Source organism: Euwallacea similis, chromosome 5 (assembly GCF_039881205.1).
Source record: "Euwallacea similis isolate ESF13 chromosome 5, ESF131.1, whole genome shotgun sequence".
Classification (NCBI taxonomy): Eukaryota; Metazoa; Arthropoda; class Insecta; order Coleoptera; family Curculionidae; genus Euwallacea; species Euwallacea similis.
In genome coordinates this window covers 4408302-4429052 of record NC_089613.1, presented here as the reverse complement: position 1 = coordinate 4429052, position 20751 = coordinate 4408302, and the positions used below count along the sequence as shown (strand labels likewise).

The window sequence follows — 20751 nt, the reverse complement described above, 5'->3', positions numbered from 1 at the left end:
TACCTACCTATAGACTTATATGTATCTCTCGTAGGGCTTTCTGAATCTCTCACTTCCTTGCTTTTCAGAGTAACATAGCTTTGGTCTCCAAGCGAGTCGGCATGGCTGGTTGACACGTTCGTTTTAGATACGTTATGGCTAGAGGACATGGTGGATTTGTGGACTTCAGTATTCACGTCAGAGGAGGTGTAGAAGTCTTTCAAGCGTGCTTCTCTTAGCTTGTACATATGTGATCGTATTTCCTTTTTCCGGCCAAAATCCTCGGTTTCTTGCCACTGAAATTAGTTTTGATTGAAAGAAGCAAAATGTGAAAGAAATCAAAGTTAATTAGTTTTCAGAGAGTTTTGTAACTCGAACGAAATAGTTTATGAATTGTATCGAATAAATTATCAAAAGTGTTTAATTTCTCACCATGCGTCGTAAAACATCCTCATCCTGGATTCTTGCAACGTCCACAGTTTCGGCCGACATGGCCTAACTCTACAACAGAGCCTGAAAGAAAAATTATCTAAGTAATTTAAGTAAATATTTCAATACCTTTCTTTTATTTAAATTTTTGTTAAACGTAGCTTTCATATTAAAACAATATTAAATAATTTAAAAATATTCCTACACCATTTCTTGATATTTTGGTGAATGCAAATATTAACAAATTTCCTTTTAAGACTGGCACACGACCAATAACTATTATTGATAGTTTAAATTTTATTTGCCTGAGATGCTAATTTCATTAATGTGAGTCATTGTCCGATCTTCAGCCTTGTCAAAAAAAATGTTTAAATCCATCATTCTTGCAATGTTTACTAGGAATCAACCAATTCTCAAACCATGGCAGTTCCCATTAAATATAATCTATTGTTGTTTACACCCACGTTGAAAACTATGTAACTAAGTAAATATAGGTTTAAACGTTTGTGTTTCATGATGTCACTAATGGTTTGATTTATTAAAACGACATTTGTACCCATTTATTTTCGCAGACTCTATTATTTTCCTTTTAAGTGTTGAACCTAATGTGCATGCGGTATATTTATAAGCGTTTAATGATATTTATCTCAGCTCCTACTCAAAGGACGTAGGATGTGAAGATTAAATATGCCAGAGGATAGACTGTAGCTTCATGTAATCTCGTCCAAAGTAAATAACAAATATTTATATATATTATTTCCAGTATGATATATTTATGCAATCGCAGTAGTGGAAACTGGACAAAATGGTACAATCGAATTCTCAAATTCCTCTTTGAGTGTTAATAATATCACGATTTTCTATTAAATAAAGGTGCTAATTAAAATGCAAACAAGTTTCCAATATGAAAAAGCCCAGTCATGGCTATTCTCCAAATATGGTTGCTGTAAAACATCGTAATATAAAGTGTTTTATATGTCTTGTCGCCATAATAACCTTAACCTTCTTTTACTCTCATTGCTGGGGGCTTCGTTAAAGTTTGGATCAGCTACATACAAAATGTGAAAATTTTCGATTTTGCCTACCATTTAGTTCAAAGAGATGTTGTGCTGTACCGTCGCTTCAAATTTCATCAGTCATTGCTCAGTCTTCGTAAAGCATAAATTTGTCCAAATGGAGAAGATATATTTTTTTAATTTATTCTTTAATTTTTTCACTGTAAAAGTACCTACCTATTTTCAATTGTCTATTCTCCTTCTTTAGTTATTATTTTTTTGTCTCTGTCAACGCGCTTTATTTTTTCCGTTTCATTTATATGCCCGTTTGAACTATTTTTATTTATGGTCTAACTATCTGGCTTCTTCTAGATTACGTCGTTCCTATCGTCTGTTTTCTGATTGTTCTATTAACCCACTCTCCGGTTTCTTCCTCTATCCAAATGCTCGCTCATGACTCCTCAAATTCTTTCAAGAATCAGAAACAGAAATGACGAGATACGGGAGAGGATATGCCCAATAAAGTGCATATCGCAATTAACTCAGATAAGAACCTTTCAGGAAACTTCGAAAGTGTCCAGTAAGTTCTATGTGGTTAACAAATGCCGATGCATCCATTGTTAATGCTAACCAAACCGAATGAATTAACTTTGTTATGCAAGAAAAGAGATTGAAGATAACCCGTAATTGCATTAGCCATTCTCCTATTTTTAAGGATTTGTCATGTATGGAAATAAGATATTAGCATACATATTATGTATTTGGATTTTAGCTTACTGAACTATCTAGCATTACTGATAATTCAAATTAGGAGCGAAACGACGTGAAAACTTGGATCTGAAGCATCCTGCAGTGCGCCGCTAAAGTAACTATTCCTCGTAGAAACTGCAGTTACATAAACCTTCAAACCCTTTTTGGGCATATTATATCAACATCCCTCAGAAAGCCAATGGGTCAAATTGACTTTCACCCGACAAGAAAAAAATCGTCACTGATCGTTTAGTATTCTGTGAATTCCAATAACGCAATTTATGTACAGGGTAACATTGAATAGTTGCATAATTTTGAGATCAGTGTTAACTTCACTCCGTATAAGAGATAACAAGCGGCTTCCATTTTTGGGCAAATTGGGTTATGCCCATGGGTAACATGCGAGATTAATTAGGCAGTTATTTCTGTTTTTTGACGGCCTTTATTGAACGTTTAACGTTGTTTGCCAGCTACTTGAATGAATACCTACTGTGTTCCTTCGACCTATCTCTGACTCAGATCCTGTGGGTGTACTATAAAACAAGTTCCGATCAGGTGGAAAATAAGACGAATATGGAGACGCTCACCTTTCAACGGGCTGAGAGCGTGGTACTGATAGGCGATGGCAAAAAATTTTAAGAACCGACAAAGTTTTCATCAGACAAAGCAAAATTTAAATAAGGAGTTTTATGTTAAAGAGATGCTGGGCGTGAATTTTTCCCAGAAAATAAATCTTTCATTCAATTTAAAACGGTGCAAGTTCGCCATCCGATTTGTTTTCAACGAATATAGAAGCGATATGATTGATTGATTTCGTTCATCAAGAAGATTCGCAATAATTAATCATTGCGGTCACTTAAATGCAAATTTGTACTGCAGATTAAAGTAATGATGAAGGCGTTGGGTCATTCATTATTTAATGGCAAATCGGTGGGTGGTAAAGTTTACTACCTATAAGTTTAGGTCACAGGAATTATTTATATTTTATGGGAAAAAAATGAACAAAAATTCACTGTTTTTTGGAAAATTTAATTTTTCATGATCGTGTCTTGCTTATTCATTAGTATTAATATACTTTTAAATAAAATTAGAATTTATAAAAAAACAGACTTAAAACCACTTGAATCCCTACAGAAACGCAAAAACATTACGTGTGGAAGAATAAGCGGTTTTGCCAAACAAGACATCAACCTTCGATAGCTCAGTTGGTAGAGCGGTGGACTGTAGCGGAATACGATTTGTAGACATCCATAGGTCGCTGGTTCAAATCCGGCTCGAAGGAATCTTTTTTAATTTTACAAATATTTTTTTTCTTATATTAAAAAATTTACTTATTAAATCAATTTTCATGATTTAACTTTATAATTAAGACTAGGTAATATGAACTCAGATGAACGAATTATTGGCATGTAAATTTTTTGATATGCGAAATTTCAGAATGCAAATAAAGATGATGCAAAAATAATAAATTATAAATCACAATCGTATAAATTAATAATGGAGTAGTTTAACTCCCGTTTTAAAATATGACTTTTATGTGGACTTCTAAACACATTATATTGTATAACATAATATGTAGTTATTATATTCTATTGTGCGTACAAATAACAGTTTATAATTAATTTTTTTGCCCTTGTATATTTTTACGACGTTTCTGTTCTTGACTTTATTGGCATAACATTTGAAGCAAAATTATATCAATAAAGAATAGAAAAGTATGATTAAAGAGGTGGTGAATTAAATCCGACTCTGATTGGCTATAGGTACTTTCACCTCCACCACAATAATACTTTAATGATACTTAATTATTGTTATTCTATTATTTCTTGGCTTTATAGTCAACAAAAAAAATCCGTTCTGATAATGAAAAATTATTACAATTAATAGAAATAGAGCAGACAATAGAAATGCAATATAAACATTACTTAGTAAGAACGCGAGGCGACAAAGTTTTGAACATAGATAATAGTAAGGTCCTTACTGTGGTGGAATTTTGAAATATCGGATCGATGTTTTGGTACATTGGGATGGACACCTGATAAGATAGCAAATTTCCAAAGAGGACAAGATCCTTTTAGTGTGTGGACGTGCAATATACGCAGAGCAAAATAAAATAATGTACTTTGTGGCATTCTCCTTACAGTTTTTTAAATATTGGACATAGATAAGGGCCCTCATTCAATCTTCAATTAATATAATGATTCAGAATGATTAATTTATCGAACATCCAAAGAACGGTAGTTTAATAATGGCCATTAAACTAGCAAAACCTTAAGGTACTTCATTACGCATCACTGCGCTAGGTTGAATGAACATGTACCATTGACGTTTCAATTGGCAAGACAAAATTCAAAGCAATGTCCCTGAATAAACGAAATAAAGGAAAAAACTGTGCATCAAGATCCAGAAAAAGCAAACGCGGGCAAAAATGTAAGAAACAAAGAAAGCAAACCTCGACAAAACAACCGGACTCGATAGAGAAAAATCCGACCAACAGACCTGAACAGAAGAATGACACTCAAAGTGAAGAAACTGTTAAACGTTCCCGATTCTACTGCAGGAAGTACGAAGAATTTCACGACCATTTTCTGAATTATTCCCAAATTGAAGATTTTCTGATCAAAATTAAGACGGAGTATCCTGAAACCATAGACATAATGACCATAGGCCAATCAGCTCAAGGTAGAAAATTAATACGAAATTGTAATATTTTAAATACCTAGATATCAACATTTTAGGCAGATCCATTTATCTGGTACTAATAACCACAGGTGAGGCCTCATCAACCCATACAAAATTTGCCACTTTCATCGAAGCTGGGCTGAAAGGCGAAGATACATTCGCAGTCTCAAATGCAATTTATATGATCGACTATTTGTGCAAAAATCAGTCCTACATTAAAATTATGGATTACTTCATCGCCCCTTGTGGAAATCCTGACGCTTATGACCAGTTCGTGAGGAGCAAAGCTGAAGCCGGTCTAAAAGAAAGTAGCGAAAAGGATCTTTGTGCTTTCAACAAAAAGAATAACGATGATGGTACCAAGTCTGATAGTAAGAAGACAGAAAATGAGGAGAAGAGCAGGAGTGCTGAGTCTGCAAAGCTGCACGACAATCTTAATCATGCAAACCTAAAAGCTAAAAGAAATTGTGGAGGAAACGAAAAGCGCGAGAAACAGAACGAAGCTCCGCATGTTCATATGGATTTGAGCATGAACTTCCCTGTAATTCTTGGCTTGAATGATATGAAGAACACGAAAACAAGTGTATTTCTAGGTGAAGAAAACATTAAATTTCATAATTATTAATGGGTTAACGCCAAATTTCATTCCAGAAAAAATAAAAATCTGGAAAGAAAACTACATCAAAACCTCCCCCGAGACTCACGCTCTAATAAGAGCAATCAATTACTTATTTGCAATCAAACTCGTGATTTCCCTAAGAGAAGATGGGGAATCCATATGTTACCCGTTCGGCTTTTGTACAGGCTGCACCGAAGATACCATCAATCTTAAGGAGGTCGCCAAAAAGGGTGTATCTTCCATCATAGGACGGAACTTCCAATGTGGCAGTCTCTTTGATATCCAAGGCATGAAATACGGCCATTTAATAGATTTCATAAAATTGGAAAGAGGGCAATCTATTGAGTACATGTACAATATTCAAGTGCACAGGAAGACTGCCAACTATGACGAGAAAGCGGAGCTGAAGAAGTTGATGTATTACGGGAATCAGATTATGGAATGCATCAAGAGAATGTCTACGGCCGTTTATATGTCCCTCACTCCTATGACTGGCAATAGAAACATTGAAACCAAATATACCAAGTCAAACTCGAAGAAGTTCAATTCATCCGAAGACGAGTTTGATTTGGATGAAAGTTAAAAAAACTTATTAAAGATATAAATTTCAAATAAATTATCGAAACTTGAGTTTAAATTATTGTTTGACGCTTTTAGGGAATTTTTGCTAAAACTGCTCTGATGGAGCAGAACTAGGACTTAGTGATATAGTGTTTTCTCAGAGTGTCGGAAACGGAAGCAAAATACCTAACTAGTATGGGAAAATTTCATGGCTCTATCTCAAATTAATTAGAGATTCGTCTCTTAAAAGAATTAAGTTAAAGTGCCATATTTTAAAATGAAAACCATCGAAAATCTGGAAAAGGGATATGAGCACGAAATATTCTTAGAATAGGCGAGGAAGGGGTGTTAATATACGAGGTGTTGCCTTTAAAAATATACAAATGCACGCATAACCGACTTACGGTATTTAAGCGCGTCTTTACACCTAAAAACATTAGGATTTCCTGAAATCTAAAATTTCCTAAGGAAAGAACTACGAGAATCACTCTGGGCATTCGCCAAATTTTCCCTGCAGTTCAAAATGATACCAAATATCATCGAATTACTCTCATCACGTCGGTGCATTCATTCAAATGAACCATTTCCCGGTATGCTTACAAATCCTTTTTCGGGAAAAATCTAAATTTCCTAAAACATCTCAAATCTTCAATCATCAATAATTTTGAATGAAGCTGGCAACGTGGTACTTCTGCATTCAGGCCGTTTAATGATAAAACCACAGGTAACCCTCCATCCCTTGTGACAACTTCGAATGAGCAGTGTTGCGACATCAGCCTGCAGCTTTTCTTAATAGCTGGGAATTGAGAAAATCTATTTCGAATTAATTTTGCGCATTTTCAGGGAATTTTCTTAAGCCTGTTTCGATAAAACAGAACTTACCTAATGGCAAAATGCATAATGAATTAAGTCTATACCACCTGCCGCGTTTTTCATTACGTTTGGATAGTAATTGCAGCAACTAGACCACTGTCTGGCCTTTTTCGCTCAGAACTACAGTTAAACCGTAAATTGTTGCATATATTATATTATAACATGTTAATTTTAGACTCAAAAGTAACTTAATAATCTTATTAAATGGCAAATAGCTGTAATAAATATTGTCGCGTGTAGGTTTGTCAAATTATCAAAGTTTACACATTAATCAGGGAATAAGTGGGTACCAGTTTGCGGTGTCTTGTAAACGCTGGAGGAAAAGATCTTGGAAACTTCCTCTTTGGATTCCTTGTATGGCCATTCTCCAAAAACAAAACAAAAATTCAAGTGAGCTTGAAATATTGAAGCTGAGGACGGCTTCGGCTTCTAGAGATATCGGCCTCTGAGGGAATTCCCCAAGACATCTCTTCAGGCGGCTTAAGGGAATTTTTTCCAGAAATTTGTAAAAGTAGTACTTACCTAATCTAACTACCTGGTAATAAATCTACTGCTTAAAGGTGCATTTATTACTGTGTCAATCCCGGTTTAAAAACAGAAAATTAATGGCCACTGTCCACTAAGCAAAACAAAGTTCCAAACAAAATTAACAACTCCAGTCTCGTTCGTTAATGACTGTACAAATAATAAACATAAAAAAATGTTAGAGGTACGCTCTTTATCGGCTTCTCATGGGAATCTCGTTTAATCGCAAGCCGGTGGTCGACTGAAGCGGTACCGCGGTGCCGCCTGATCGTGGTCCGTCCATGGTGGGTGACCATCAGCATCCCATATGGACCGATTATTAACACCTTCATGGCCGGGCGCTCCGGCTATGTCACACTGTTATATTTAGACGCACTCAGGGTAGCCGAAGATCGTGTGGGTGGACTTCTGGATTTATGAGGCCTCCGCCGATTCCATCGAGAAACATGACGAATTCTGGTATAGCGGAGTGTTAAGATTTAATCGTTGGTAGTTATGTGACAGCAGCGTTATGCGCCAGTGCAACCTTCATGGTACCATTTTATTAGGCCAGAAGGAAGTGCCTGAAGAACGTCTTTTCTTTCCGTTTGGTCGGCGCAGATGGTCCCAAGTTTTGCAGGCTCAACTTTCGTTCCCATTGCGCACATTTGCCTCCCAAAACAGACATGAGCTTATTGGATTATTCAAGCAGAAAAAGTCGCAAAAAAAACTTGTTGATTGGCACGGCCCTAAAATGTACTGTTACGTTCGACATTTGTTTAAAAGGATTTATTATTTTCGTATTCAATTTCGCAATTATAGTTCTGTTACGAAACGCTTTTTAAATGAAAATATGGTTAAAGACTAGAATGAGTTTTGGCTTATTTGGACGACTTATACCATTAAGATGTCTCTAAACGGCATGGTTGGGTGGGTATGAAATAAAGCTGAAATTTGCATTTGCTGTGTATTGGTTTAGGTGAATCCGGGTGTGGGGCCAATACGCAGGCTTACAGTAATGCGTTATTTCGGTCTTAGGTAATTAAGTTCAACTTTATCATAGCAGTTTTCGTAAAATTCTTTGGAGGCGCCCAAAATCCACCATTTGAAATTTAATTCCTCAGAGTCCTGCAGCTAAAAACAGTGCATGAGGCAGGCATGAATAATCCAATATCACGTTGACATCATTTAATGAAAAATGTATTATGATTGTAGCTTCGCTACAGTGAGACAGAGGCTCATGTAGTCTCGCCTTCGGTCTCGTAGTAGCAATCATTAGAGTAGATTTCTATCATGAACCCGAGACTAAGATTAGTCTCGTGATCCGTACCGAGTACTTTGGCAGGCAGGAAGAAGAAAAAAATGAAAATAACAGTTCTTTAATAACCGGTTACTTAGCGAAAGCAGGTATCTTTATTTCATAACCCACTTAACAAATAGGACTATCATAAACAACAACCTAGAGTTACAGGAAGCATACTGAATATGTTCAAATTTCTCCAGATTTCATCATACAGCAACATTAGAAAAAAAAAACATATGTGAAACTCGTTTCGAAATGCTATTTTACGTAACTTCTGTTATATTCCTACTCGTTACAGAAAATTAAGCATTTCTTAACTGGATACATAAAAGGGAAATTTGGACGTAACAGGTTTGAGTAAGAAAGTTTAGGGTGAAGATGTGAGATTTGCAAACGAGAACCATTTAATGTGAGGGTACTGTTTAAAGCAAAAGTTGAGGTTTTTGGAGCTTGAAAATGGCGTTTTATAAAAAGTAAAAAAACCGCTATGTTTACTAAAAAGTGAAGTTTTTTGAGCGTAAAAAAAGGTGTTTGTTGAGTTTAAATGTGGAGCTGCTTGTAGCGGGAACTGTTAGAGTCTTCAGGAAAACGTTCTGACACCAGGTACTATTTTATACGTGGATACCGCCACGGAAAATCAGGATGATGATGAGGAAAAAACACTACCGTTAACGTCAACAAAGTCTTTAATTAGCAGAAATGATGAAACTTATTTGTACTTGGTCGTTCAATTATGAAGTTAAGAGTGTTGTCGGAGTCTGGAGGAATTTCTATATCTAACTTTACGCATCGAATTCTACTCTAATACTAATTTTCTCGTTCAAAAAAATAATAAATCTCGGAAAAATGAATTTGGTATGTGCCCATTTTGTTCTGATTGACCAATCAGAACACGGATTGGGTAGGTTCCCACGAATTTGGGATTTTAGTTTAAATGGAAAGAAACAGACGTTAAAAGGTTTTTGCAATGAAAATCTTAACACATGGACTCTGCGAAGAGCCAAATTACTGATAACAACTAATGAGTGGCGACAGAGTCATGGTGTGTTAAGAGTACGCGTCTACCTATTGGTTCTCACGGTCAAACCAGAACATCCTTTAAGTTGAGCGATTTATGCATGTTGGTTATCGGTTGGACTCGAAAAACACATAACAGGTGATATTTTGGATGGGTATCCAACAGAACATTAGGTTTTTGCAATTGAAAAACGGGGATATTTCAGCATGACGCATTGGTTGCCAAAATACAGGGCGTTGAAATTTTCAATTTTTCAAAACATTTTATTTCACAAAACCTTCTTCAGTTTTTGAGATGTTCAGTTGAAATTTTATACGAAAACTACGCTTCCGAATCTACATGATTACGATTCATAAAACATTGTTAAAATCTACATGATGGTACTTTTTGGAGGACAGAACCTTTAACCGCCAGATATTTTTTATCGCACGCCACTGACCTTCGATTGATCGAAATTCGAATTTGCGTTCTATTTTTAAAGGTTTTTGACCTTTTGCGTTATTTTCGTGTCTGTTGTCCAGATATTTTCATCGGAATATACATGATTTTCTGGAGCAAAAAGTGCACATGCTTCGCGTGTGTGTCCACTTAGACATCTAGGTACATATTTGGAAATTAAAATGGAAGCATATGAACTTCTTACTGGAAAATCACGGGCATTTTTCGATACTTTTGCAAATAACTGGAAAACGCTGATAGATCCGGAAATCGAACGAGGAATTCAAATTTCGTTAAATACCTGGTCAATGGCGTGCGCCAAAAATTTTTGAAATACACCCGAAAAAGTACTGCCCTGCAGATTTTGACAAAGAATTGTGAATCCCATTTGTGTATGTTCTAACGAGTAGAGTACAAAATTTCAACTTGATATCTCAAAAACTGAAAGAGCTGTAAAGTCAAATTTTTTTTAAAATCTGAAATTCCAACACCCTCTGTTTTGGTAACGAAGTTTGGTCACCACGATTCGGGACACCCTGTATACCTACACTTGTAATTCCTGATGTTTCTACTGTAGACCATATAACCCCCAAAATGCCAAATCATCGCCATTCTTAAATTATATGTTTACTTACTGATGACAAAATTCTTCCCAGAATTCCGACATCCTTCAACATCTCATTTACGGCAACTTATTTTTTTTCTTCGACCCAATTTCACGCATGCATCTCGGGTTCCGTGCCATGGTCGCCCAGCAGACCCATGGGTACGTGCACCAAGCGGCTAGACTGCGAATAAGGACTTATATGGGTATGGGTCAATGCTAAAAAGAATTAAATAGCGACTGCGTAATCGGCCAGAATACCAAACTCTTACTTGAGTTCGAGATAGCACATCCAATCACGTGCCACTCTAATATGTATATTTAAAGGAGGGTTTCTGCTTTGAGAAGTTCAACTTAATAAATCAATCAGTACTCGAGTAGTAATAATTTGGGTTCTCTCAATATGGTATAAAATGTTCGAGAAATTGATTGTGTTTAAGGATATTGTGCAATAACATTTAAATAACATTACACGCTAAAATTTATGCAAATTTTTAAGTCGAGCACGCGCACTAGCTCTTCTTGGTCTTTGGCCCCGTTTTCTGCTAATTAACTCTAGAAATCATCAAACCGTCATCAAATGGATGATAATCAAAGCAATGTGAGTCTGATTCAGAACTTTCTCGTTTTTGATCAGAATGTGGTGTGCCCGGACAATGCCTGACGTCACCGAGCGCCCACTTGACTACTGCATCTACTGACCATACATGGAGCAGGCGCCCACTTGACAGGTGGCTTAAGATACGATACGGTCTGATTCCAATTTTAATTGAAAAGAGACTATTTAGATGAAGAGTATCTATAGAGGTGTATTGCGAATTAATTTGGTTGTTCAGCGCATGTTTGTCTTAGGTGAAAAGAATTCAAAAATCATAGAAATTATCTGATTTACTCTCGTTAGTAGTTTGTACTGTTTTTACTGCATCACAGGACATCAATATTAGTACTCTTTCCCATCAGTAACCATACTTATTCGATCAAGTTATTGCCTCAAAATTCTTAGTTAATAGATACAAATTAAAAGTTTGCATTGACAACCTTGCGTTTTCTTCACCCCGACAAGCATACAGTACTAGGCAGGAAATCCATTAAACACCATTGGGTGTTATATTATGCATTGTTGCCGGTTTTAGCGTAAAATATATAAATTTAGGTCAGCAATGATTATTCAATACACTGCAAAATTAATGCATTTTTTAATTTTTACCCATTTTCTTTTTTTATGATCTTAGAGTCAAAATGTCACGTTTACTAACGAAATATGACCATGATTTTCAATAAATCTAATATCAAGGAATCAATAAGAGGTGTTGTTAAATGAATACACGATGTACCAAAAAAATACATCATTTTTAATCCTTAATTTGTACAAATAAATGAATATTTAATAGCGTGTATTGCTCCCTCTTGCTCTGGTTACTGCTTCACACCTCCTTGACATACTTGAAATTAAGTTTCCAATGTTAACTTGATTAATTTTATCCCATATTTCCGCACTTCTCAATGACAGCTCGTTTAGGTCCCTAGGAGTAATCTGCAAGGCTCTAACCTGTCGACCCATGTTGTCCCATAAATATTCGATGGGATTCAGATCAGGGCTTCTTACTGGTCAAGGCAACGTTTCAATTTCCACATATTAGAAGTAATTCTGTACTACTTGTGCTACGTGTGGGCGTGCATTATTGTGCATCTACAAAAATTCCTCACAGATAAATTGGGCATGTGACACTATATGGGATTCTGAAATGTCTGTTATGTATCGGTGGACAGTCAAACTATCGTTCTGAAGCATAACCAAATCGAATTAATTTCGACTTGAAGCAGAGGCATATATGGTTGAGACCTCAAACACAAAAAAATCGGTATTAATTCCTGAATTCAATAAGTAATAATTTTTTTTTAAACAGGTTGCTCTTTTTTGTAGAAAACAAATTCATATTTTCTATTTTAAATTAATTTTTTATATTAATTCTTATTATTATATTAATTAATTTATTTCTAATATTTTTATTGTCTTAAGCAGCATTTCCAAAGAAATTCTTAATTAATATTTCAACTAATTTTAAATAGGCAAATTATTCAGCTAACATCTCTCTTCATATTAGACAAAACACCTGCTAAAATTTAGAATTAAAAGACATCAGAGGGCAATACAAAAACATATCTACTAAATCATTTTAAAGGCGTAATTTTTGGCAAGAGCTACTAACACTCACGCATTCTTTTTTACATACATAAAGGTATCTATCTATAAAACAGATGTAATAAATTTATTTTAATGTTAATAACAGTATACAAAAGAAGACGTTTATTTATATTTTATTTGTATGTTAAAATCCTACGATTGAGATTTTCGAGCTTAACTAAATTATGAAATTAAACCGGATTTTTTTATCAATTTTGTTAATTTGATGCAGTATGTGTATTCACAAAAGTAGCATTTTATTGAAAATTTTAAAATACATCATAATTCTAAATATTTATATTTGGGACAATTATTTCATTTTGTTAAGTAATAATATTTAATGCTCAAGTCTTGAGTTTGATACCAAAAATTGACAGTCACTTCAGCATCACTGCGCCCTCACACAACATAAAAGTTTACTTGCTGACAATTGACACTCGGGCTCTTCCATTTCTGTTTCGGACTTCCACATGGTAAGTTTACAGCATTTTTTTGACAAGTTTTTCCTATAAAAATCCTTATTTATTAAACCGATCCGACTCCTTTTATTTAGTTTAAAACCACTCAAACCATCACCTATAACATCCAATACCAAAAACCTCAATATCTCAACTATATAGTGATGATTTAGATATATTTCGTTTATGGTTGTAAACCGAACCCACAATGTGGATAGTATTCTAGGGCGGTCTGATTGCTTTAAAACTGTTATTCAAACTTTAAATGGGCAATACAGGTGTAAAATAATGTTGATTTTGTGTGATTTCAGTCTCACCGCAAATTCAGTGCGCCCCGTCATGGGTCCATGGGTTTCTACCCCAAGAAGAGATCCAGGAGACACCGTGGCAAGGTGAAGGCTTTCCCCAAGGATGATCCTTCCAAACCCGTTCACTTGACCGCTTTTATTGGCTACAAAGCTGGTATGACCCACGTTCTGAGAGAAGCTGATCGTCCAGGGTCAAGTAAGTGCCTTTCATACTGAGATAATGTATAATGAGTCTCGAGAATTAAAAAAAATTGTTGATTACAATTTACCAGCAAACTGTTTCAGAAAAGTTTGATAATCTCTTTGACCAAGCACAGTACTCATGTTTTAAATTAAAATCTGTAATATTAGTGGCCTAAAAGAATTCTCTAATTGCTCTGGGATGATTTTCTGCCCAAGCATAAGTGACCCAATATTGATCTTTAACCTTTGCGAATTATTTTTTAAATGTAATGTTTCTTTGTTTTCATTAAATAGAAATCAACAAAAAGGAAATTGTGGAAGCAGTTACCATTTTGGAAACTCCACCAATGGTGGTTGTTGGTGTAGTGGGCTATATTGAAACCCCTCATGGTTTGAGGGCATTGGCCACCATTTGGGCTGAGCATTTATCGGAAGATTGCCGCAGAAGGTTTTACAAGAACTGGTAAGTGCCTATTTGGGTTAAAAGTTGAGAATTGTGGTTGAATCTTCAAGTGTACAATAAGTGGCATAATTAAGAGAATGCTCAGCTATTTTCTAATAATTGATCTGTTTGTAAATTCTGTATGTGTACTCCTATGTTTGTATAGGGGTGTTGCTTAACATTTAGCAGACCCCAGCTTAACCCATGATTGAACAAATCTGCCTTAATGAGGTAATTTACTTACTTAAAAAATCAAATTGGCTTAAATTCCTTGAAGGGTTAACCAGTAAATAATACAATGAAAAAGTTTGAATCAATAAATTTACTAATAATTAAATCAAAGTCTTCTAATGATAACATGAGGACTGTAAAATACAAGTCTACTGAGCTGACATACCTCAATGAAGGGATAAAAACCCCTAGAGATTTGAGCGCAGTATGGCCTATGGAGCTGGCCTCCTCTAAACTATGAGGCCACTTCATGCTTATACTTACAGGTGCGGCTCCAATCTTCAAATTTTATCAGTTGAACCTGGTTTTAAAGGTGGGTTTATATATATGTTTAATTAACATAAATGGCAAAGGTTTGAGTTTATTTCTTTTTGAACCAGGTACAAAAGCAGAAAGAAGGCTTTCACTAAGGCGTCCAAGAAATGGTCGGACGATCTTGGCAAAAAGTCTATTGAACGCGACTTCAAGAAAGTCATCAAGTACTGCAAAGTTGTCCGAGTGATTGCACACACTCAGGTTAGTTATTGTTATGTAACTACTGTAACCCCCACTTACCCCATTTATCCTTAAATTAAAGCATATTATTTAAAGTAGAATGTCTCCTATTTAAAATACATTGCTGTCAAACAAACTAAATATTTTCGTAACGAAGCAATATATTTTATAGAGAAAATTTTAAGATAAATCGACACGGTCAGTGCAGGAGCTTACCCTCCGGCTGTTGGCAATGAAAGCTTTGATATTATGGGGCTTTCGCCATAGTGTCGTAAAGCAGGTGCCCTTCGGGAGGCGCAAGGAGTATATTCCTTAAACATTGTGTAGTCTCTGGACAATGACACTTTGAAAACCATATTCCTTACATTCACTCATTTGTTTTCTATTACTCATTATGTTTCTTTAATATATTGGATATTAATTATTATTCTATAATTTATCAGATGAAACTGTTGAAACAAAGGCAGAAGAAAGCTCACATTATGGAAATCCAATTGAATGGAGGTAGCATTGCTGACAAAGTTGCATGGGCAAGGGAACATCTGGAAAAGCCCATTCCAGTCAATCAAGTCTTTGGTCAGGATGAGACCATTGATGTTATTGGGGTTACCAAGGGCAAAGGTTATAAGGGTAAGTATCAAAAATCAGTAAAACAATTTTTCTGGCCGATTTTTATGCAGAGGGTAATTTTTATGAGCACCAAGAAATTGCAAAATATTGCCTTTATTTAATAGATTTTTGAGAATTCTTGAAAAAATTGCCTGGATATTGATTTTTTCAAAAAATCAATAAGAAAATTCACGAGAATTGCATTCACTTCAAAATTGAATTACGTTGTAAACCACAATATTGTTTTGGTAATTTAGATACAAATAAAAAACATAATATGTTAGTGAAGGTAAAGATAAAGGTGTCGACGCCGATTGTCAGCAAATATTGGTACTATAAACGTATAGTCGATCATCTCTCAATATTATTCTTAACATTTTATGTGATGAAAAAACATGGTTGTGCTCGTCTGATTTTTGTTGATGTTACATCCATGCTGCCTTCCTACTGACAAACATTTTTAGCAGTTCTATGACATTAATTGTCTCATGAACATAATATGAATATTTGTTTCTATTCAATTACAGGTGTAACATCCAGGTGGCACACCAAGAAACTCCCCCGTAAGACCCATAAAGGTTTGAGAAAAGTGGCCTGTATTGGAGCTTGGCATCCGTCCCGAGTCTCTTTCACAGTGGCCCGTGCTGGTCAGAAAGGTTATCATCATCGTACTGAAATCAACAAGAAGATCTACAGAATTGGAGCTGGTATCCATACCAAGGATGGAAAAGTAAGAAGCTTTTGCCCTATTTTGCTTCTCTTATTTAAGTATTTTAAGTGATGAAAACCATTTAGAGCCAAAAGGATTATGAGATTATAATCCACTATGATTATGAATGATAGGACTGATATTGAATTTCATTAATATAATTAATTTTGCGACTTATTTCCTGTTTAATCAATTTGATGGCATTTTTTAGGTTATCAGGAACAACGCTTCCACCGAATATGATCTTTCCGATAAGAGCATCACTCCCATGGGTGGTTTCCCCCACTATGGTGAGGTCAACAACGATTTCATCATGATCAAGGGTTGTTGTATGGGACCGAAAAAGCGCGTCATTACGCTAAGGAAGTCTCTGCTCGTCCATACCAGCCGCATCGCCTTGGAAAAGATCAATCTGAAGTTCATCGATACTTCATCAAAGTTCGGACACGGTCGTTTCCAGACGCCGGCAGACAAGGTTGCCTTTATGGGTCCGCTCAAGAAGGACAGGCTAAAGGAAGAAGCAGCACCTGCTGCTGCAACCACAGCTTCGTCTTAAGCTTGTTGATTAAACGTCGTGATATATAATACAAAAAAAATGTTTTTCATTTTATTGCGCAGTGTTCAGTACTTTCAATGTATTTCTTAAAATTAGAAAAACCTAAACACCTGAAGATCATTTTTATCATTTACTATTCAATTTTTCGCTCTAATTTAAGCTTTACAAAGCTTTAACTTTCAGCTGCTTCATTCTAGGAGCCCTTTTTTTGGCCTGTCGCTTTTCCTCTTTGATTTCCCATCGTCTCTGCTTTTCCGGATCTTCTTCAGCCATTATTCGATCTTTCTCTTGTCGCTTCTTTTCTTCACGTCGGGCTGCAGCTGCTTCAGCGCGAGCTTGATGTGTAGATTTTAGGAAAGCCTCCTCAACTCTTTGACGATTTTTGTCTGCTTTAGATTTGCCTGCAAATGCGTATCAACAACTACAATTACGTAAATAACTAAATGAAAGAATACACTGTTTCAGAATCAAATAGAACTCTTAAATTCTCTAGAATTTATTGAAAATTTTCTCTAACTTTTTCGAAGAAATTTAAATCTCAAAACAACTCTTGATATTTATATATTCCTGAGAAATTTTGAAATTTAGAAACGTAATTCGGGGACTCACAATTTTTTAAGTCTTGGAATGCAGTTTTCCAATAGGGTGTTCCAAAGAAATTACGAAAACGGAATCTGAGAACAATTTTGAAATTAGAAAATATTGCCCAATATCACTTACCTTCCTTTGATAAACGATATCTTTTAACCTTATCTATAGAATAAAATACCATATTCAACAAAGGTTTCAGTCTTGTCATGGCTTCCTCCAGCCGTACTCCTTTACTTGTAAGATTAAATCCAAATCTTAGAACCTTAAAAATCATAAATATGTAGTAATTCCAGCAAAACAATACTTCCAATCTGACCTTATCTACTTCAGGTAATTTATTCACAGCATTAGAATTATTAGCATCATCAGTCGGCTTCAGACCAGAAAACTGATCAGAAAAATGGATATAATCTATAAACTCTGGATACTTGTTTAACACAGCCATAATTTTTGCATCCAAGATAGTGGAAGAGGCCTCCCCTATTTCGGACATCACTTGGAAATTAGCAGGGATATTAAATTTTTCACCTGGCTGTAATAGCATAATCACTGAGGAAAAATTTCGTACAAAACTTAATTACTTACCTTCTTCTCCGGGCAATAAACACTAATATCCTGCAAATCTTTCACCATTTGAGAGGCAGTTTTCTTAGAAGCCACTGCAAATATAAAGCTATCCATGTCTTCTTTATTCATTCGCACTGTTATATGCACTTGGTCTACTGTGGGCCTGATTAGATTTGCAATGAGTCCCACTATATCATGCCTCTACCAGACAAAAAATATAAGATATTTAAAGTTATTTGAGTAATTTTGAAGTACTAAGGCATTACTTTGATAAGTCTTAATTCAACCAGCATGCCCTCGCAGCAGGTCCTGCCACTGCACCACAGCAAAAAGACGTTTTCACTCTCTTTAGTTAAAGTTATGTCTTCATTTACTTCTTTGCCACTACCATCATCTCCAACTAAAGTGAAGTTTTCTTCCAACAACTGCTTGTGAGTTTTGAACCAGGTGTTTGAAATTTTTGAGTTCTTAGACCTACCTAAAAAAAAATGCTTATTGACGAATGTACAAATCCAAGAATAATTCAACAATTTACCTAATATATAATTAATAAAATAAACTATTAAACCGACTATCATCAAAATTTCTAAGTAGTAGCTGTCCCAGTTGAGTGCAAAATTTACTGGAACCTTGGCAATGGTTATTTTTGGTTCAGCTGTAGGCTTTTCTTCCTTCTCCTCAAAACCTTCAAACTCATCAGCATCTTGAAAGTGCTCAAATTCTGAATCCACTTCAACTTCAGCCTACAAATTATAAATTTTTGGTTACTTCAGATATTTAATCTAATTTCCCTAATATAAGAGAATGTCATTAAAAAAAACTGCAATAGGCAGTGTAAAGTGAATGTAAGATGTTGATTAAACTATTTGCTATTTATCATCCAATGTCCAACTGCCAAATTGGTAAGAGATAAATTTATCCAAGGCACTTTCCTTTCATATTTTAAAGACCATTGAGAATTTTTTAAATGACCATCTTTAAATATTTTTTAGATTTTTTCTTGTAATCCTTTATTACTCCTTTCCACCCATAATACCCCACAATCTTTACTTGAAGAATTTCAAAATGTAAAAAGAGAGATGTTTGAATGAAATAACATTTTTGTGAGGAGTCTCAGATGACAACTGGATGAGACTTTAGGGTTTTTGGACTAAGTATATTAATGAATCCTTTAAGAGGAGTGTTTGTTCCTATTTCTATATTCAAGAGTGGAAAGTAGTTATTTCTTAACTTCTCAAATTATTTTCTGCTCTATCTTTATTACAATCAACGAACCAGCCATAAAGCAGTTTTGTTCTAGCAGGTAATCAAAAACTGCTTGATTTTTCAATGTGCAGTTTCATTGAAAGGTTTATAACTGCAATTATAAATTTTCTAAAATAGATTTTAAATAATTAAACATTAAAAAACCCAATTTCGTAAATTTCTAAATTTTTACCGTATAATTTTCTTCTTGGTCACTGCCTTCAAAAACATGACTTTTCTGGGGTTTATTACAGATACTAAAAAATGGTAGCCATTCCCTAATTTTTAAATGTTTTTTATAATTTTAGCATTTAGCAAGAATTTATCAAATTTAAATAACAACATTGATGCGTTTAATGAACAAGCAGCTTTAAAGCGTTCATTAAATATAAATGCCTGTTCTAAATTAATTTCATAAAACGATTACTGCTCAAGCTCTCAAAAATAAATGCAATATAAGAAGGTACCATAACTATCTCAATATACTCAAAATAAAGAAAACCATATTTTTTTATGCAATTGCACTTGCCTCATCCTCATTGTCCTGCTCATTTACAATAGGCTCCTCTTTTTCACCAAGAGATGGTTCAAACTCTTGAGAGTGCTTGAGGACGTCTTTAGCTGGTTTTTCCACATCAATGAAGTTTGAATCTGATTCTTCAAAATCTTCGAATTCAGCAAACTCGTTTCCTTGATCTTCAATATTCCCCAGTGCCAATTGGAATAAGTAGACAATCGTAAAAAAGATTAAAAGTCGCATGATGCCCCTAAATTTTTATTAACGATTATGAATACATAAATTAAGTAACTAGTTCAAGGTTTTTTTTTCTAAATTTTAGTTAAAATTTCACTGAATCATTTAATGCACTACTGATACCACCTCAATAATTCTAGTTCACCGTCTGTCAAGTCATAGTAGCCAACTTAAGTTTATCCTTTGACCACAGTAAATGCCATTCTGTCACATCGGGTGTATTAGATCATTGTTTCCCACATATCCATACTATATAATTTATAGTTGACAGTTTACTTAGATGAACTTGGATTGTTAAAGGCGGAAGGGGGATAAAAACATAGATATTGCCGATTCTTTGTGAATTCTGCGTATGCCAGAAAAAAATTTATGAAAAATTAAATTAAATACCTTGTCATTGGGACTCATAAGAACATATATACTAAACGAAGAAAGAAATACATGATTTCCAGCCATACTACCAACATAACGATTCGAATTTTTTACTCTATTGATGTTTGTCCAAGCGATCCAGTTGCGTACTTTTTTTTTAAACTTATGTGCGGCATGGACTTAATGAGACGGGAACGACGGGGTTTGGTTCACTTTAATCTTGGAGCAGTTAGAGCTATTAGGGCGGAAAAGCAGATTACCGTTGCGCAGAAGCAGGTTACCAAACTTCTG

General features: G+C 35.0%; 4 protein-coding genes and 1 non-coding gene across 8 annotated transcripts in view; 3 read left to right on the top strand and 2 right to left on the bottom strand.

Annotated features, from left to right (window-relative positions):
• Nucleotides 1–7665, bottom strand: part of LOC136408942 (serine/arginine repetitive matrix protein 2-like) — a 29390-nt gene extending 21725 nt beyond the window's left edge. For 3 of the 4 annotated variants that reach the window (XM_066390167.1, XM_066390169.1, XM_066390168.1), the window contains exons 1-3: nt 7411–7663; nt 412–492; nt 8–275 (exon numbers count right to left, since the gene is read on the bottom strand). In XM_066390167.1, the coding sequence (XP_066246264.1) occupies nt 8–275; nt 412–471 (328 nt within the window). In that variant the 5' untranslated portion in view covers nt 472–492; nt 7411–7663. Of the gene's footprint in view, nt 1–7; nt 276–411; nt 493–7410 lie in introns of all 4 variants that reach the window. The other variant, XM_066390170.1, reaches the window with a different exon arrangement.
• On the top strand, nt 3344–3435 carry TRNAY-GUA (transfer RNA tyrosine (anticodon GUA)). The gene is given in 2 exon segments: nt 3344–3380; nt 3400–3435. It is a non-coding gene; the product is annotated as a tRNA-Tyr (tRNA).
• LOC136409288 (uncharacterized) lies at nt 4511–6037 on the top strand. Its single transcript, XM_066390699.1, has 3 exons — nt 4511–4835; nt 4892–5428; nt 5487–6037. Exons 1-3 carry the CDS (start codon nt 4511–4513, stop codon nt 6035–6037), a joined length of 1413 nt encoding a protein of 470 aa, XP_066246796.1.
• A 5687-nt stretch (nt 7666–13352) lies between the features above and the next one.
• On the top strand, nt 13353–17046 carry RpL3 (ribosomal protein L3). Its single transcript, XM_066390607.1, has 7 exons — nt 13353–13413; nt 13710–13902; nt 14184–14352; nt 14943–15078; nt 15501–15687; nt 16194–16396; nt 16587–17046. The coding sequence occupies exons 1-7, from the start codon at nt 13411–13413 to the stop codon at nt 16929–16931; spliced, it is 1236 nt and encodes a 411-aa protein (XP_066246704.1). The 5' UTR covers nt 13353–13410; the 3' UTR covers nt 16932–17046.
• LOC136409231 (PAT complex subunit CCDC47) lies at nt 16956–20162 on the bottom strand. Its single transcript, XM_066390603.1, has 7 exons — nt 19864–20162; nt 18625–18832; nt 18356–18567; nt 18108–18290; nt 17839–18054; nt 17652–17784; nt 16956–17332 (listed from the first exon to the last, which is right to left on the bottom strand). Exons 1-7 carry the CDS (start codon nt 20092–20094, stop codon nt 17094–17096), a joined length of 1422 nt encoding a protein of 473 aa, XP_066246700.1. The 5' UTR covers nt 20095–20162; the 3' UTR covers nt 16956–17093.
• Between the last annotated feature and the right edge of the window lie 589 nt (nt 20163–20751).

Bases quoted from the DNA above. Each gene is read 5' to 3' on its own strand.
- RpL3 (XM_066390607.1), top strand. The intron at 13,903-14,183 runs GTAAGTGCCTTT...TTCATTAAATAG, and splicing joins AGCTGATCGTCCAGGGTCAA to AAATCAACAAAAAGGAAATT. The intron at 14,353-14,942 runs GTAAGTGCCTAT...TTTTTGAACCAG, and splicing joins AGAAGGTTTTACAAGAACTG to GTACAAAAGCAGAAAGAAGG.
- LOC136409288 (XM_066390699.1), top strand. From the start codon at position 4,511: ATGTCCCTGAATAAACGAAATAAAGGAAAAAACTGTGCATCAAGATCC. The intron at 4,836-4,891 runs GTAGAAAATTAA...TCAACATTTTAG, and splicing joins CATAGGCCAATCAGCTCAAG to GCAGATCCATTTATCTGGTA. The intron at 5,429-5,486 runs GTGAAGAAAACA...ATTTCATTCCAG, and splicing joins GAAAACAAGTGTATTTCTAG to AAAAAATAAAAATCTGGAAA.
- LOC136409231 (XM_066390603.1), bottom strand. From the start codon at position 20,094: ATGCGACTTTTAATCTTTTTTACGATTGTCTACTTATTCCAATTGGCA. The intron at 18,291-18,355 runs GTAATGCCTTAG...TTTGTCTGGTAG, and splicing joins TTGAATTAAGACTTATCAAA to AGGCATGATATAGTGGGACT. The intron at 17,785-17,838 runs GTCAGATTGGAA...ATGATTTTTAAG, and splicing joins AATTACCTGAAGTAGATAAG to GTTCTAAGATTTGGATTTAA.